The sequence below is a fragment of the Amblyomma mixtum genome, chromosome 1 (assembly GCF_055824585.1).
Source record: "Amblyomma mixtum isolate Tamu chromosome 1, ASM5582458v1, whole genome shotgun sequence".
NCBI classification, from domain to species: Eukaryota; Metazoa; Arthropoda; class Arachnida; order Ixodida; family Ixodidae; genus Amblyomma; species Amblyomma mixtum.
Window position 1 is genome coordinate 287598554 of NC_143012.1, and position 16893 is coordinate 287615446.

Here is a 16893-nt window from a genome sequence, read left to right on the forward strand (position 1 = left end):
CGCAGGCTGGACCATTTTTGTGGCCGTAAGCATCCAAAAGAAAATGAGCACTTGCGGTGCTCATTTGCGGTGCTCATGCGGTGCTCAACAAAAAAAAAAAGGGGGGGGGGGGGGGGAGAGAAATGCTCCCAGACTGTTTGACTCTTCACCCAGGGCAGATACTTCCACTGAACCGCATAAGCACAGGTGGCGAAGTCTCGACAGGTCCCATGCACCGGCTCATACGGCATCGACCACCCGGGCCAAATTCAAGCTGGACCGCATGCCAAAGCGCTTCATTTCAGTCGCTCTCCCGACGGCGCCGTCAGCCCTTAAGAAAATTCTTTCATGCTGCTATCACCGTCAGCATGCACAATGGCCCGGTATAGTCGCAGCATTCGTAGGCTCTGAAGCAAAAACACCGCTGCACGGTGCGGATTCCGACGAGCCCGAAATGCACAGCCGTGCGCGGTCCTGCCAGCCACGTACGCGTATACACCACGGCCTGAAAACGCCAGTCCCCGGGGCAGAGCGCGAAAAGCGTCTCCGGCCAGTCTGTTCTTCCAACTCCTAACAAAGGGGCGGCACGTGTCAAAGGCACCAGTGGCGGCGGCGTGGTGTCCCTACGGCCTGTTTCCCGACGTCTCCTCCCGCGTCCCCGTCGGCCTCGGGCGATCGCGGCGCGCTGGCAGCCTACGGCCGTGTCCTCCATTTCTCTCCTTTCATGGCCACGTAAGTGGGCTTTCGTTTTCTTATTTTACACTCGGCGCCCGTACGTCGCTTTCAAGTGGCTTTCCTTTCCTCCCTTAACGAAGAAAGACAATCGCCAAGGGGAGAAGGACGGAGATGCGTGAGGTCCCGGACGGGAGCCGCCGAGGCGGTGCCGATGCCCCAAGGCTCCACTGACACACTACAGGCCTCCATACGGAGGCGTTCGACGAAGCAAGGTGGGTGTGGGGTATGGAAGCGAGCAGTTCCAAAAGAGAGAACAGGGCGTCGCGCGAAATTCTAACGCGAAAGAAAGAAGAAAAAAAGAGTGAAAGAAAGATGAATGCAGAGTATCCCGCGGCAATCTGGGTAAAAGATACAGCGAGAAAAACCTAACAGAGAAACCGAAGCAGAGCGGAAACAAGATCGGAGATGATGTAGTCAAGGGTTCGACGGCATACCGTCTGGTCAGGAATCATGGCTTGATGAGATTCACTGGTCACTGACCATGGTCAAATAAAAACAAAAATGATGAAGAGGAAAAGTGACAACGAACGCAATCGCGGAGCATGCGCAAGAGACTGGCCATGAAATTAACTGGGACGAAGCAGATATATAGTGACAACAGAAAAGAATGTATCAGCCCGCCGAAATCTCGAGTCACTAATAATCCAGACTACGCCTAACACAATAAATAAGAATGATGGCACATTGCACCCTATCTACGCTAAATGTCTGAAAACGATACTAACCGCTACAAAAAGCCCGGGACGACGAGCCGGTTGCTCATTGTGAACAAGGGAGCCGTAGCGCTCCCGAAACGTCATTTTTGTTTTTGTTTGACCATGGTCAGTGCCCCAGTGAATCTCATCAAGATCGGAGATGGTCGTTCGCACATGTCCCGGCTCTATCGCGGCCTTAAATGCAGGTTGTTGAAAGGGATGAAGCAGCTCTCACTTCCCTCTTTAACGCGGGCCACTTACAAGCTGCCGTTGATAGTGGCCGTTTCCTGAAGAGCCGCAGACATCAACGCCTCGAATGGGATTTTTTTTTTCTTCCCAATAACTCGTCTAATCATCGATACAGGTTGCCGATTCCCGGAGCAGCAGTAGGTATAGTTGAATAAATCTCATAGTACTGGCATCTTTCTGGAGCTATAGCAGCGTCAGCTTGTTCCGCGAGAGTTCTCACTGCCAGGTTCACATGTTCGAGTTAGGTCACGTGACAATAGGCACGTGTTTTCGGAACTTCTCATGGCATTCGCCGCCTATAGGGTTACCCGGGTAACATTGTAACGTGTTTCTTTCTTTCCTCAATGTGGCTGTCATTTGTCGCTCCAAAAGCAAGAGTGCAGGCGACACTGCGACACAAAAATGTTGCCATACAAAAAGAGAGAGAAGCTCTTTAAAGAAAGGCCCTGAATTTATCCGACGTTAAGGGAAAGGGACGGGTGTGCAAAATAGTAGAGGAAAAGAATTAAAAAGAAAGATATTCATGGTTGAAATAATATACATCAAAGGAGAATGCACGGAAATTTTAAAGTTCGTGCATTCAGAAATGTAATATCCTGCAGGTGACATTCACAGGCAGACACAGGCCCAGCAATTCTGGACAAAGGCATTTTTCGACGAGAAAGTGTTTATGAACGAAATTTTTATATATTGTAGGATTTCACTCCAACCATCAATATGTGCACACATCTCCCATCGGCACGCTTGCATTTTTTTTTTTTTTTTTTGCTGTTACCATTTTTGCTATCGTCAAAGGCATTCCCCATCGGTTTTCTGTGCTAGTCTAAACTGCTCGATGTGAGCGATGCAAAAACTTTAAAAGCAAGATTTTGCTATGCATCGGAAGAATAGAATCTTCACTATTTCCATAACACTACTTTACAATATCACAATATTCAAAATTTTTCTCCAGTAATGCTGGACATGAAACTTCAGTGCGCGGCGAATACACATCAAGTGCGATGCAAGAAGGCTTTTAAAGATTGTAAATTAGTCAAATGTCCTTTCAATAGGCAAATAAAAAGTTCAGTGCACAGCGCTGCTGCTCCAGACAAGCTCATGAGGAAGCTAAAGCGCGGTTCATTGTTAATGGCACTTCTTCGAGAGTTTCCATCGGATGCTCGTAATATGCTCGTCTGAGTAAGTTGAACGTTTAACATAATGTGCTGCAATTGGAGGCTGTTTGCAAAGCCGGCGTTCAGTCGAAGACGATGATAGACAGTTTCAGACGGCGAGGAAGCCTGTACGAAGAAGTCATACCCAGCAATTCCGGACAAAAGCATTTTTGAACAGGAAAGGGTTTATGAACGCAATTTTTTTTTCATGTAGTGTAAGATTTCACTATTACAATCAATACAGGGTGTTTCACCTAAGACTTTCTGCAATTTTTAAAAATAAGCTTTTTGAATTAGATGCGCGCTTTTTCTGGCATAGCATTGTCAGTGGTGTAGTACATCATAATGCAGCTAAGACGTGCTAACTAGCAGGCTTGTTAACCAATATTTAATAGTTAACTTTTAAACTATTACCGTTGGGCTCCTTAATTATTGAGAGGCATGTAGCCCACCGTAAGTAATGTCCATATCCGTTTTTAGAATTTCGAGAACGCGATTATCCTCGGCGCTGTGGCCCAACAAATTTTGGCTATTTCGACGAGTTAGGTTCACTGGAGAGGTTGCTTTGCCTGCAAGCTTCTCAAACCGCATGCATTTTGGCGCGATGTAGGCGAAATTTGTTGGGCCACAGCGCTGAGGATAATCGCGTTCTCGAAATTCTAAAAACGGCTATGGACATTACTTACGGTGGGCTGCATGCCTCTCAATAATTAAGGAGCCCAACGGTAATAGTTTAAAAGTTAACTATTAAATATTGGTTAACAAGCCTGCTAGTTAGCACGTCTTAGCTGCATTATGATATACTACACCACTGACAATGCTATGCCCGAAAAAGTTCGCATCTAATTCAAATAGCTTATTTTTAAAAATTACAGAAAGTCTTACGTGAAACACCCTGTATATCCGCAGATAGCCCGACGGCAGTCTCGCATTTTTTTCTATTAACGTTTTTGCTACCGTCAAAAGCGTTCTCCATTGGTTTTCTGCGGCAGTCTTAACTGCTCGACGTGATCGATGGAAACATGTTGCAATAACGATACTTCTATATATCAGAAGAATGAACCATTATCTTCAATATTCCATAAGAGTACCTTACAATTTTCCAATTTTCAAAACTTTTTTGCGAGAATGTTGGACATAATATATCTTAAATGTGCTTAAATAGAGTGAAGGAATACCTAAATATGAGAAGGCAAACTCCAGGGCCGATTCCTTTCTTCATAAGCGCATTGTTTCGCCACTTAGGACGCCTCAGATTTCGTAAAGAAATCTTCCTAGAGTTCCGGTGCTGGGGACTTCAGCAGGCCGCTTCGTCTGCGGTTTCATTGCCCAAAATGCCACATACAGCTGGAATCCACAGCAATATACCGCATGTACAGCGGCCTGCGACACTGGCTAAATGACGCACATATATCCACAGTAGAGCGAGACTGGCTTTCTATCTTCCCGTCTTCTTATAAAACTTCGCCGAGACTATGGCCTGGACTTCAGATCTGATGACAGCTGCAGTAGATGACTTTTGTGGGGATTGCGCGTATGCTGACGAATATCTGCCAGGTCACAGATCTGTCTTAAATGGCCAGTTTTAATCCCGCTAGTAACTAACCACGACCTCAACCTAAACCTAAGAGTTTTGTATCTGCTAGCTGGACGATGGGTGATATCACCCATCGTCCAGCTGTTTGGTGTAAGGCATATGCCAGCTTCTTTGATACTGTACAGCTCTGCCGACGTGAAGGACGCCGTCCGCTGAAGGCGATAGGAATGCATTTGCACTGTAGAGGGAAAATAGATACCACATGAGGAACTCTCCTTTGAAGATGCGCCGTAGGTGAAGATTTGAGTCTCATGAGAATAATTTTCAACCACGCAGCTCAGGGTGGTTTGGAGTTTAGGAAATGTACAAAAAAAATTCTGAAATACTCTTCTTTTACAAGAGATTCTTTACATTGCTACCAGGTATATATTGCTTGACTTGGGGGGGGGGGGGGGGGGGGGGGGGCTAGATAGAGTATGCAGGGAGGAAAATACAAAAGGATCAGTTGTTGCGACATTTGCGACATTTCCAGACGTCGCTTCATGATACGCAATAGGCCGCCGATTATTGTCAGGCGCGGCAATCCCGCAGCCAGTCATCCTGCAGACGCTGTCGCAAGCGAACGTAATCTTCTATCTCGAAGCCTTTTAGGAAAGGTGGTCCTTGACGTCAACGTGACGTCTCGAAGCACGAAAATGCTTGCGCATTCCGTAAGCAAGCGCGCATGCAGCAGTATGAGGTGTCTCTGTTCTCTGTGGACGTGTGACTGAAAGGTTGGTTTGGTTTATGGGGTTTAACGTCCCAAAGCGACTAAGGCTATGAGAGACGCCGTAGTGGAGGGCTCCGGAAATTTCGACCACCTGGGGTTCTTTAACGCGCACTGACATCGCACAGTACACGGGCCTCTAGAATTTCTCCTCCAAAGAAATTCTAGCCGCCGCGGCCGGGATCGAACCCGCGTCTTTCGGGTCAGCAGCCGAGCACCATAACCGCTGAGCCACCGCGGCGGCAGTGTGACTGAAAGGAGCGAAAAAAAAGCTTCCCTTCATCACGACGACAAAGGACAAGTAAACGGAAGCCTCGACTACAGGCGGTTCGTGGTAGCAGATAGAGGTTCTCATAAGCCGCGTTTACATGAATGCGACTCACCCCCACTTTTTGAGGGAAAGTGCGAAAACGTCGAGGAAGAGAGTAGAGGACGAGTCACGACTTTCCTTCACAAAGCCTGCTCTTTGCACCAAAAAGTGGACAGGAGCAACACCCTGTAAGAATTTGACAGGAGTCGACTTACCAGAAGAGGCCGTTACTTTATATTTTCTGAAGCCGGACGTGAAGGCTCCCTCCTGCGAAGAACCCGCTCGTTACCAGCGCCCGCGGGTGCGGAGTTCAATAAAGGAGTTAAGAAAGTTCTTTTCCAGACAAGGCGAGTCTTTGAGCAGCGCCCGTCGCGTCGCATAACGGCTCCCCGGGTTGGCGAGACACGTCACCCCTTCCCTCTGTTCGGGAGTCCGCCGTCACCTGACCTTCTCAAAGGTGCGGTTTCGTCGAACCACCCACGACCCATCTTCGACAACTTCCTTGTTGCCGTTCCTGGAGGCACGAAGTGACCCAAGAACCGACCCGCGTTCGTGTCGCATTCACACCGGATGTTCGAGAAGGACAAGGGAAAAAGGAAGTGCCGCAGCAACAGCCCTGGGTCCATCCAGCTTCAACATCACTACCCAAGGCAGCGCCCACAAACAGGCCGACTCATTGGAGGGAAAAGGCGGGAACTGGAGGCGAAAACGCTATTTAAGAGCGCCTGACCGCTTCGTTTGTCGTACTCCCCTCGTCGTCGTCTTTTACCCTGTACAGACTTTCATACTGTTCCATGATGTAATTAATGTGAACATATTTGCCTTTTTTTTCCCTAGTCTCCCAGTCTCCTAGTCCTTACTCCTGCGGGGACAGCACCGCGGATTCCAATACCAACAACTGATGGCCCCGGTCAGAGCCACAACACTACACCTCAATGCACCACAAGGCGCCGTCTTGCGGCAAGTGCAAGGAAGCACCGCTGGATTACGCCGGGGCGCGAAAAACGAGGAAAAAAAAAAAAAAACCTGGCGAGGCGGGACCATGACGCAAGAATCTGACATTTCCTGCCCCTTTCGCTTGCAAAAGCATTGTCGCGAAGACTGCCGAGAGAAACTGACTCACAAGGCAGAGAAAAACTGACTCAAAAAGCAGAGAGAAGCGTGGCGAAATCACTTCACTGCGACTGTTGTAACTCTGCAGTTAATAAGCCTCCTAAAAATTATGCGGTCGCAGATTCCTGATACAATGCCTGACAATCGCCAGAATTCAGAAAATTTTCTACCAGAGGGTGATCAGCGACCCTTTAATAACTTCATGGGCGTATAGGGTTGGTAAGGCTGCGACTCCGGTGAGAAACGCGTTTGAAAAACAATATAAATAATCCTTTTTGCCGCCGCCTGAGGGCGGAGCAAGAATCCTTACAGCACTCATGTGACAGAAATATGTACTCGAGAAGGCCCTCTGCTTGGTCCAGTAACGCACGAATCTTGTGAATCTGAGTGAACTCCTTATGTTTATAATAGGGAAGATCAAATATTTGACATCATATCCTCCGCTGTATGAATTTGGGGCAGCATAAAAAAATCGCAAAGTACAGTCATTTCCATTCACACATTTAACTGCACTAAAAGACACTTCGCCAACGTTCAGCGCGCTTCAGTATATATCCTTTATTAGTTTATTCTGCTTCCACATTCAGTTTGTCTCGTCACCTTGCATCACAAAATACCACTCGACTCGCTGTGCCACATCGCGAATCATGCCGTGGGGTATGCGCACCGAGTCATGCTCCACGTGTAATGCAAGTTGTTGCCGAGACACCGACGAAAGCCCACGAGTTATCCGGCATCGCAGTGCTTATTGTGAAATAGCGTGACACCTTTCAACAACCGGCAGGTGTCGGTGACGGCTTAAAGAAATGACACTAACGTTCCCATCAGGCCCCGCCGCGGTGGCTCAGTGGTTACGGCACTCGGCTGCTGACCCGAAAGACGCGGGTTCGATCCCGGCCGCGGCGGCTGAATTTCGATGAAGGCGAAATTCTAGAGGCCCGTGTACTGTGCGATGTCAGTGCACGTTAAAGAACCCCAGGTGATCGAAGTTTCCGGAGCCCTTCACTACGGCGTTCCTCATAGCCTGAGTTGCTTTGGGACGTTAAACCCCAATAAACCAAACCAAACCAAACCAAGTTCCCATCAGGCTGACAGAAACCAGACTGCGCAGGGCGAAGTCGTCCTTGGGCAAAGAACGCGCTTACGCCATATATAGCATACTAATTGACTTGCTCGTCCCTGCTTAGAACGCAAGCGACTGCGGCTATTTCAGATTCATTCATTTATCAATCATGGGAACTCCGAATCAAACGTGAATCAAAACTGCGAACTCCAAATCAAGGCCCGGGCATGCCAAATTAACAGCCACCATCTGGTGGTTTTCTGGAGAGGCCTTTGCCTTGCAGTGGGCGCAGTAAGGCTGACGATGATGATGAAGATCTGGTGGTTAATTAGCAGATCGGGGTTCTGCCAGTAGCCCGTACACTTAGCTATCGGTGCGGTATTGAAAGTTTTTGTTTTCGTGTTTTCAGCGGTCTTGACTGTAGCTCGTTGTATGCCACAAACGGCGAAACAGGCAGCTTACCTACTAAAACGTTGGAACACACACACACACACACACACACACACACACACACACACACACACACACACACACACACACACACACACACACACACACACACACACACACACACACACACACACACACACACACACACACACATATATATATATATATCAAAAATTATTTCTTGGCAGCTGATTGATTAATATAAGATAAAGTCACCAGAACTTGAAAAACATAACATTTAATTCACGACGTTTCGGCTGGAGGACCAGCCTTTTTCGAGTGTATTACAGTATTACACTGTAATACACTCGAGAAAGGCTGGTCCTCCAGCCGAAACGTCGTGAATTAAATGTTGTTATGGTTTTCAAGTTCTGGTGACTTTATCACACACACACACACGCACACACACACACACACACACACACACACACACACACACACACACACACACACACACACACACACACACACACACACACACACACACACACACACACACACACACACACACACATCTGACCTATCATGACCTATCATACTTTTCATCTGACCTATCATGAAATCACCATGCTAACATTACTTTAGCTTCGGCTCACCGCTCACTTCCCTTCACATCTAAAGAAAATTGCTTACATCACATTAATTCGTCCGAAAGTAGAGTACGCATAAGCCATCTGGGATCCGGACCACGCCTACTCAATTAGCGACATTGAATCATTACAGAGCCGTGTTGCTCGTTTCATTTTCTCGAATTATTCAGATTTCATCAATGTCACAGTACTGAAAAAAAAAACGCGCTAAACTCGACCTCTTTTCACTTCGCCGCAAGCTTTCATGTCTCGCACTTTTCTACGAACTGTATCATCACTAGATCTTCACGCCGAGTTCTTCTAATCGCCCTCAGTCGTCTTTCCACGCCACGATCACTCCTTCAAAGTAAAGTGCATCGCGTGCCGCATATCCCTTTACTCTAAGATATTTATTCCTCGCACAATAGTCGATTGCAATAACCTGCCATCTACAACTGTCACTCATCCGCTCATAACTCATCCGCTGGTATTTAATCTGTCTCGCACACTTTTTGTTGTTGTTTGTGTTGAACTTTTTGTATTGCTGCATATGTTGAACCTAAATGCATATATTATCTATAGTCGTATTATTCTGATGTATTAGGTATATTTATGTATAATGTATATTATGTATTCCCCCTATGTAAATACCTCCTTCGAGGGCCTTTAGCACTAAGTTCGCACTCTCTCTCTCTCTCTCTCTCTCTCTCTCTATATATATATATATATATATATATATATATATATATATATATATATATATATATATGCCAAAACACAGGCCACTGCACAGGATCCGGAGCCCGAGCACGCGCCAAGCGCCCTCTCACTTCGTCTGCCTCATCTTCTCTGAGTCGACCCGTAGCAATATATATATATATAGTAGGTGTCTGTGTGAGCTCTGATTTGAAGCTTTTTCTCTAATGTGTAGCCATGAGGACATTAGACGTTGATCACACCATTACAGTAAGATACTACTGAAGACTGCAGTGAAGCTCCGCCCATATTTAGGGCCGGCGCACAGAATTCCTCTACGACAAAAAAGTATCCCGATGTTAAAACTTCTCTTGTCACCTAAGCAACAAGCTAATAATGAGAAAAAGTTATAAGGTCTAGAATTTTGATACTTGGCTTGTTTAATAAAGTTAAACATTAAAAATCTGATTTCGTTTACTTTTGTGACTGGCTAGCGGAGTAATACGGTACGCCGCGGACCGTGGCCCAGTGTTAACAACTGCTGTTTTTTATTAGTTGTATCTTACTATAGTATACAGGCACAGAACCAACAACAGAAGTGCAACAGACAAATAAGAAATTATTGAAAGACCTGGCTTAGCTGAAAACTCATTATTCAGAGAGCAGGGAATGCGACAGCGACCGTTTATCTGGTTTCTTCATTTATTCCCTACAGCGTTTCGATGACTGCGAAGTAACCTTGGTTTAAGGACCGTCGTACGATCGTCTTTTATGCGAAGCATACTAGCCGCACAACCGAGCGCGCGGCCGCGTAGCTACCACTTGACCTACATCGGCGCACCACGTGATATGACGTCACAACAGCTGTGAAAGCTGGGGCTCAACTCGTGCGCTCGCTTGCGGACGCGCAGCCTCCACCGGCGGCCTAACTCCTGCTCCTTCCGCTAGGGGCGCTGACGTCACAACAGCTGTGAAAGCTGGGGCTCAAATCGTGCACTCGCTTGCGGACGCGCAGCCTCCACCGGCGGCCTAACTCCCGCTCCTTCCGCAAGGGGCGCTGACGTCACAAACTCTGTGAAAGCTGGGGCTCAACTCGTGCGCTCGCTTGCGGACACGCAGCCTCCGCCGGCGGTATGCTTCGCATCCTAGGCTTAACCATAAGCTAAGCCAGGCCATTTTTTTTTTAGCCTTCCGCCCGGCAGGCGGATGACGGACTGCTCAGACCAGACAATAGGCGGCGTCCGCCCGGTCCGGCGAGCGGAAGGAAAGTTGGTCAACTTCAACTTTCGGGCGGATGAGCGGATCCGGCCGGCAGGCGGATTGCAGCGATTGGCTGCTTTTTACGTGACGTCTCAGGCCCGACTCCGCTTCTGCCGGGGCAAGATGACCGTCCGTTGCCTGAACCGGGAAGCGAGGCATAAGTGGTGGCAGCTATGCGCAAAGCATATTATATTGGTCAGATGTTGACATTACTAGTGTTCAGAGCGACTGCGAACTTCTCCGCGTGCAGCAGCGGCGAGCGACATTTCTAATCATCGACGCTGATGGAGTACAGAGCGCCTCTTCAAACCGACGCAAGACCTACGCATTGGCGGTGTCACGAAGTGTTTATATGGAGCTGTTTGTTTGTGGTTGTTGCAAGCGTTACTAATTCCTGCGAGGATCATCGTGTACAGCGGCGAGTAACAGCTGCTCACGGTGAATTTCTTGTGCGCGCATTAGCTGCCTAGCACAGTGACTAGTGTCCGCGTAGCGAAAGTGATTGCTTTTGCGTCAAGGCCGCGAAATGTGCACCTGCGAGAGCTCACTACGCACGCCGTGCTTTTCGAGTGCTGAAATGAACGTGACGTTGTGCAGCTGGTTTCATTCGTTGCGATGATCGCGACCGAAGCGTTCACACGACGTTGTTTCTGCTACGCCTTCATTACGATTTTTATCGCGATTCGTGCGGTCACTGTGCTTGAGAATTGCCGTGTGTGCGACGTGACGCGAGCTTGGCTGCACGGCCGTCGTACTGTTTTCTGCGGCGACAACAGCAATGTCGCCATCCTTCTGCACCTTGGAGCTCCATTCAATACATTTTGTGCAAATGGGTGCTCTGTTTACGACTCGCCGGAGGAACTGTGTAACCTGTGTGAAAACATCGATGCAGTGCAAATGTATCTTCGGGAGCGTCATTTCTTTTTTTATTTCCTGGCGGCTGCGCGCACATTTCCCTGCAATAAACACCTGCGTGATGAATGGGCGACTGAACACTTCCTCTAGCCATTTCGGTTTAGGTTGAGACAATACGGTATTACGCGATTACAAACAAGAATCATTGCCGCATTTAAATCACAGCTGGTTGACAGTGTACAAATCTCTAATATGTGCCAACTCATGAGTCTCTTTTTTATGAGCATTTCAGCTGGTGTAGTGCAGAAAAAAAAAGTTGGGCATAACGAGTCTTGATGAAAAACAAAAAAAAAACATTGAGGAAACCTTTGCCATTGCTTTTTTTTCTCTTTTTGCTTAGCAGTGTTAAGTCAGTATTGACAAATGCTTGGCAATATGAAGTTAAGTGGGATCTTGGTTTACACCGCAATGAGAAAAATGCGGGTGCCTTGAAGCGCCCGATGGGCAATGACAGTGTTTGCTGTTGATTATGCTCACGGTCCCTTTCGATCTGGAGATCAGCGGTACGAAACTAAATGATGTGTTCAGAATGCTATTGTTGCAGAACTGCTCGTGAAATCGGCCTTATTGGTGTTAAACGGTTGTTAAGCAGCACTTTCTGGGTCAGCCACAGCAGTTTGTTTAACAGGACATTCTCGAAGCCTTGAGAAGATGTTGTCGATGCACTTGCATATGTCTATCTGCTACCTTCGTTTGCCTGTGACTGCTTGCTACAGACATGATTGCTTGCAGATTCCAAAATGAGCCCTGTGGAGCTGGTAAAGCTACCTAGGAACAAAGACGATAGGAACACCACCATTGCAGAGGGTGGCAGTTCTTGCTCTGTCATCATCCCTTAGCATAGTTTCGACATGCCAACTTGCCACCGGTTCACCCACAGTACACCCACAGTTCTGTGAAATTTACAGAAAGCAGCAACGGGACAGGAAGCAGGTTGTGCATGCTGTGCAGATAGCTTCCTGCCTCATCATAACTTGGCTCCTCTATGTTTCTCACCCTCCATCACCCAGCACCTATGGCCCTATTTGTAGCATTGGCATGTGCTACAAATCACCAAACACATTTCGTACTCTTTCCCCCAGCTTCTAGATTCTAGTTTTGACCCATTAAGTTGTTTCATCCAAATTGGCAAGCTTCTAGAAAACATTTCTGCAATAGCCAACTTTCTCTTTTCTTGACGACATGCACCTTGACTCTTGTCCTTTGAGCTGGTCACTGCAGAAATCCATGCAGTAAATGATGATGTTCACTCACTGATTTAGGTAAACCCTCTAAGGCAGGAGATTTGGGATAAGGGAGTAACTACTCATTGGCGTCAACCCAAGTGAAGCCATAAGGCTACAGAGAAAACCTACAAAGCTTTTCTTTGTAGCCGTATGGCTGTGCTTGAATGCTAATGGTTAATTATTTCTTAATAGTAAATTACAAACTCATCAAGTTCCTACTTGGTATATCATGTCAGCTTACCACTCAGGTATTGTTGTAATTTAGTACTGTTTAGGTATTATAAAGGTTAAAATAAATTGTTCTAATGAAGTGCTTAGTCGCTTGCTCATCTTAGCAAACCAATACAATGCTCTCTTATGCATAAGAACTTTCCCCACAATCTATTTCAAGTAAAATCTGAGCAGATTTACACAATAGTTTTGTCGGACGGTATACAGTTGCACTTAGGCTAACTTGCACACTGCACAAGCTAGGTCAAGCCAGCTAAACTCGTGCCCTGAAAAGGTAAGCATGCATTATTTTTCCCATCTGTGTCAGACTTTCCTTAGCACTTCTCTCTAATCGTCTCTTCCACTAAGCAAGACATCGACTTCATAAAGTGGCAAATGCACACTTATGCATGCGACCTTTATATATTCAGGACAGGGCTGTTGGTTCATCTTAAACACAAAAGCCATCAACTTCAAGTTGCAGTATAGAGATGCAAGAAACGACAAAAGCCGTCCCTGCTTTTCTGTTTTTCTTTGGCATTCCTCGGCCTAACTTCATATCGGTCTTCTACAAATTTCTGATGCCTGTCGATGCCTCAGTTAATTTCTTTCTTTGAAAGCAGACTGGCAGTGATATAGGTATATTGCAATTATTTTTTTTCTCTGTCAAGAATGCAAAAACACTCAAGCGTGCTATTTTGAATAACTGACTAAAAATTTTAAGTATGTAATCTTAACTATTTAAAAAATATGATCATCCCGATTTTATAATTACGGACCGTTGTTAGCAGCCTGTACAGCAGCCTGGCCCGATTGAGAATTCGCAGTAAGAATCGCGTCGTCATTCTGAATTTGTCGGAGCAGCATAACTTTCAGAGCAGGCAGCATTCTGTTATTTTGGGGCGGAAATCACAGGCCGTTGTGAGCACGTATCTTCGAACGAGGAGGAGTACTCGATTGCGATGCGACGCGTTTTTCAGTCTGTTGGGTAGAAGTGGTCCAACTACGTATCGTTTCCCGCGACATCGCTTCAGATGATCAGACCTGCCTTCGATGTTTCAAAGTTTTGTCGCGAATTGGTTCGCGGCCGCCAAGGTCGGCGGAACCGAGATCCGTGCCATCACAGCCGACCACGGGTTCAGCTTTGACGAAAATCCCGCCGCAAAAGAAACTTTGACGCAACGGATAAGTCTCGAATGCGCCACAATTAATACGGGTAATTTCTACCGCAAGATATCTGCGTCTTTCGCTGCCAACACATGCCTGTACCGCCGCACACGATTAGACGGGAAACACAGCCGGGAGCGCCAATAGGAACGCTCGAACCATCCAGCTCGTCCGCAAGCAGCAGAGTGATCGTACAACGCCTTTCCGACCCACGCCCGGGCGGAGGCCGAAAACGTCCGCTTGCTGGCGGAATCGGCCCAAAACCAGAAGTTTACTGCTGGTATCCTACGGCATGAACTGGATGTGGCTTCCGAAATGACACATCGTTAAGGTTTAAAGACCCCCCCACCCCCCCCCCCCCCCCCCTCCTTTTTATGACTCCCGTTTACTGCTGAGTCGTTATTTATGACTTTCTCACCAGTCTGCTTTCCATAAATCACGCGTTCACGCTACCTGCAGAATACGCTGCGCGCCCAGTCAATCAAGCTGTACGCAGCTTTCAGCCGCGGTTACCCTTCATTATGTCCGCTGGTAAATTAATTTCTCCGCTTAGCTGCTCCTCAATACAACAGGTCTTTTTTAAAAATCCCCGCATTTCTGCCCAAAAACATTGCCTGCATGGTGGACCTTCGTGTGGTGTATTCTCGAGGTTAGTGAGCTTGCAATCAACAGAATGGCTTTGCTGAGCTTTGACCAGCAAAGCTTATAACGACGAATGAGGTGGGAAGCATTGATACCAGCCAGTCAAAATATCATCCGATTATTCAGCTTAGCGCAAGGAGGCACGAGAACAGCGCTCGAAAACATCCAACCCGTGGCTTTTCGCATTGTCGATGAGCATAGGGCAGCAAACCACACCGCCGTCGGAAGCTTATTAGGTTATTCCCCGCCATTCTCGTTTAATTTTGGCCCAGTGCACAAATACATGTCTACTTGATGCACCTTCTTGGAGAGTAGATTGCGTTAGTAGTCGAGGCATGAATGAATAAATGCTTCCTGCTCTTAGTTCGAATCCCGACCGTGAGGTGGCGCCAGCTTATATAATGCAACAGGTGCCCGTTTTTAGTCGTCACAATTTCCACCCGAGCGGGGGCTCACCGGGGTTCGGTTGGACCTGGTACGAGGGCTTCATCATCCATTCGAAGGGAGAGCGCGCCGGCGTCGGCCTGGCCACCACCACGTTGGCCGCCGCCTGTTGGAGGCCCGGCGACGGCGTGCCGCTCAGGTCGGAAGGTGCCAGACCGGAGTCGGGGCTGGTGGCCGCGGCCAGCTCGGCACCGTAGCCCGCGTACGCCGCTGGCGCGAACGACGCCGTCTGCGGGGGCTGCGGCTGCAGCGCCCAGTCGTCGTAACGGTAGGCGCCGCCCCAGCAGCCCGGGTCCGCAGCGTCCATGACGAGCCCGCCGCCAGGCACGGCCGCTCCGGCCGCGAACCCGGCGGCGTACTGGGGCGGCGGCGAGGGCGGCGTCGGGTAGCAGGTGTACTGGAAGGCTGCCGCCGCGGGACCCGCTTCCTGCCGCGACGGGAACATGGTGCGCTCTGGCTCGTGCGGACGCGTCGACGCCGCGCGGCCCATTGGACGCCGCCCCCCGCCCACGGGGCCGCACCGCCCCGACGGGGGAGGGCAGCCGCTAGAGCCGCGCGCTCGGCTCTTGCCCGTTGCCGCTCTTGATTTACGACACACCGTAGAACAAGAACAAAATAAAGGGAGGGAGGGGGGAATGAAGAGCGAAGCAGCCTTTGGACGACAGCATAGCGGGGCCCGCTAGCGAGCGCGACGCCCAGCTCGCGGTCGCATAACCGTCCACGATGAACGACGGGGGCCCGTCACACAGCGGGCCAGCCACGGCGGTCGGCCGACCGCCACGGTGTATCGAAGAGGCACGCGTTTATTGCTTTACCATACACACTTACGTGCATTGTCAAGAGAGTAATCCCTTCCGCCTCCCCTCCCCTCGCGGTAGTTAAGTCATTGAGGCGCCTTTTTTCGAGCCCTCATTACGGACAGCCTCTAAATCAGTCCAGGACGGCGGCGCACTCACGCGAGTCTCACGCAGCTCCGCTGGGTTCGCTCGCCACGGCCTTTTCGGCGTCGCGTACGGGCACGGCACACTGAGCTGGACGAGGTGAGGATCGCCCCGCTACGCCCGATTTGCGCACATGCTCGTCGAGCCGTCGTTATTGGTACATGGTAGGTGGAGATCCCTCGTCAATGGGACTCAGTACAGCGTGTGTTCGCAGTATTTTATCATTCTGTGCACCTTACCGCGCTCCCTGAAAACCCGCTAGGCCGTAAAGAATTGCTGAGGGATATTTGTCCAAACGTTTTACGGGAATTGGAATTTCTCAAGAGCCCTAAAAAAAAAACGAAAAAGTCTTATGACAGACAAAAGCACGCTTATCTTCAGTAGTTCGCCTATGCAGGCATGATTTGAACTATGGCACACTGCGATTGCAGTCGTTACAAGAGCGTTTTCTTCGGCATAGTAATGTTAATGCTGGTAGGCACGAGAAAAGGGTTAACTATTCTCATCTGACACCCATCAAGAGATTTTGTTATAAAAGTTAATGCATAAAATTCAAGATAAATGCAATGACTACATAATTTTAAGCCATCTTCAATGCATAACTTATAGTTTGCTAACTTATTAATAGATCAGTAGTTAATTTAACGCCATGGGAAATAACCGGCCATGTGTGCGGTGTTCGTGGCTGAAAGTGTGTTGTTCGTTTAATAGCCGTTTCAACACTATTAACGACTGAGCAAACCCCGACTTTTGCTCCACTAAACGGGTCATC

At 48.3% G+C, this 16893-nt stretch overlaps 1 protein-coding gene and 1 long non-coding RNA gene across 4 annotated transcripts in view; one reads left to right on the forward strand and one right to left on the reverse strand.

Moving 5' to 3' along the window:
* Window positions 1-15647, reverse strand: part of LOC149371964 (homeobox protein CDX-1-like) — a 42074-nt gene extending 26427 nt beyond the window's left edge. Inside the window, exon 1 of the mRNA XM_089566299.1 lies at window positions 15193-15647. Within this exon, the coding sequence (XP_089422425.1) occupies window positions 15193-15625 (433 nt within the window). The 5' untranslated portion in view covers window positions 15626-15647. The remainder of the gene's footprint in view (window positions 1-15192) is intronic.
* Window positions 15648-16057: 410 nt separating this feature from the next.
* LOC149371965 (uncharacterized) overlaps window positions 16058-16893 on the forward strand; it is a 43678-nt gene continuing 42842 nt past the window's right edge. For 2 of the 3 annotated variants that reach the window (XR_016286945.1, XR_016286943.1), the window contains exon 1: window positions 16058-16220. This is a non-coding gene — a long non-coding RNA (uncharacterized LOC149371965). Of the gene's footprint in view, window positions 16286-16893 lie in introns of all 3 variants that reach the window. The other variant, XR_016286944.1, reaches the window with a different exon arrangement.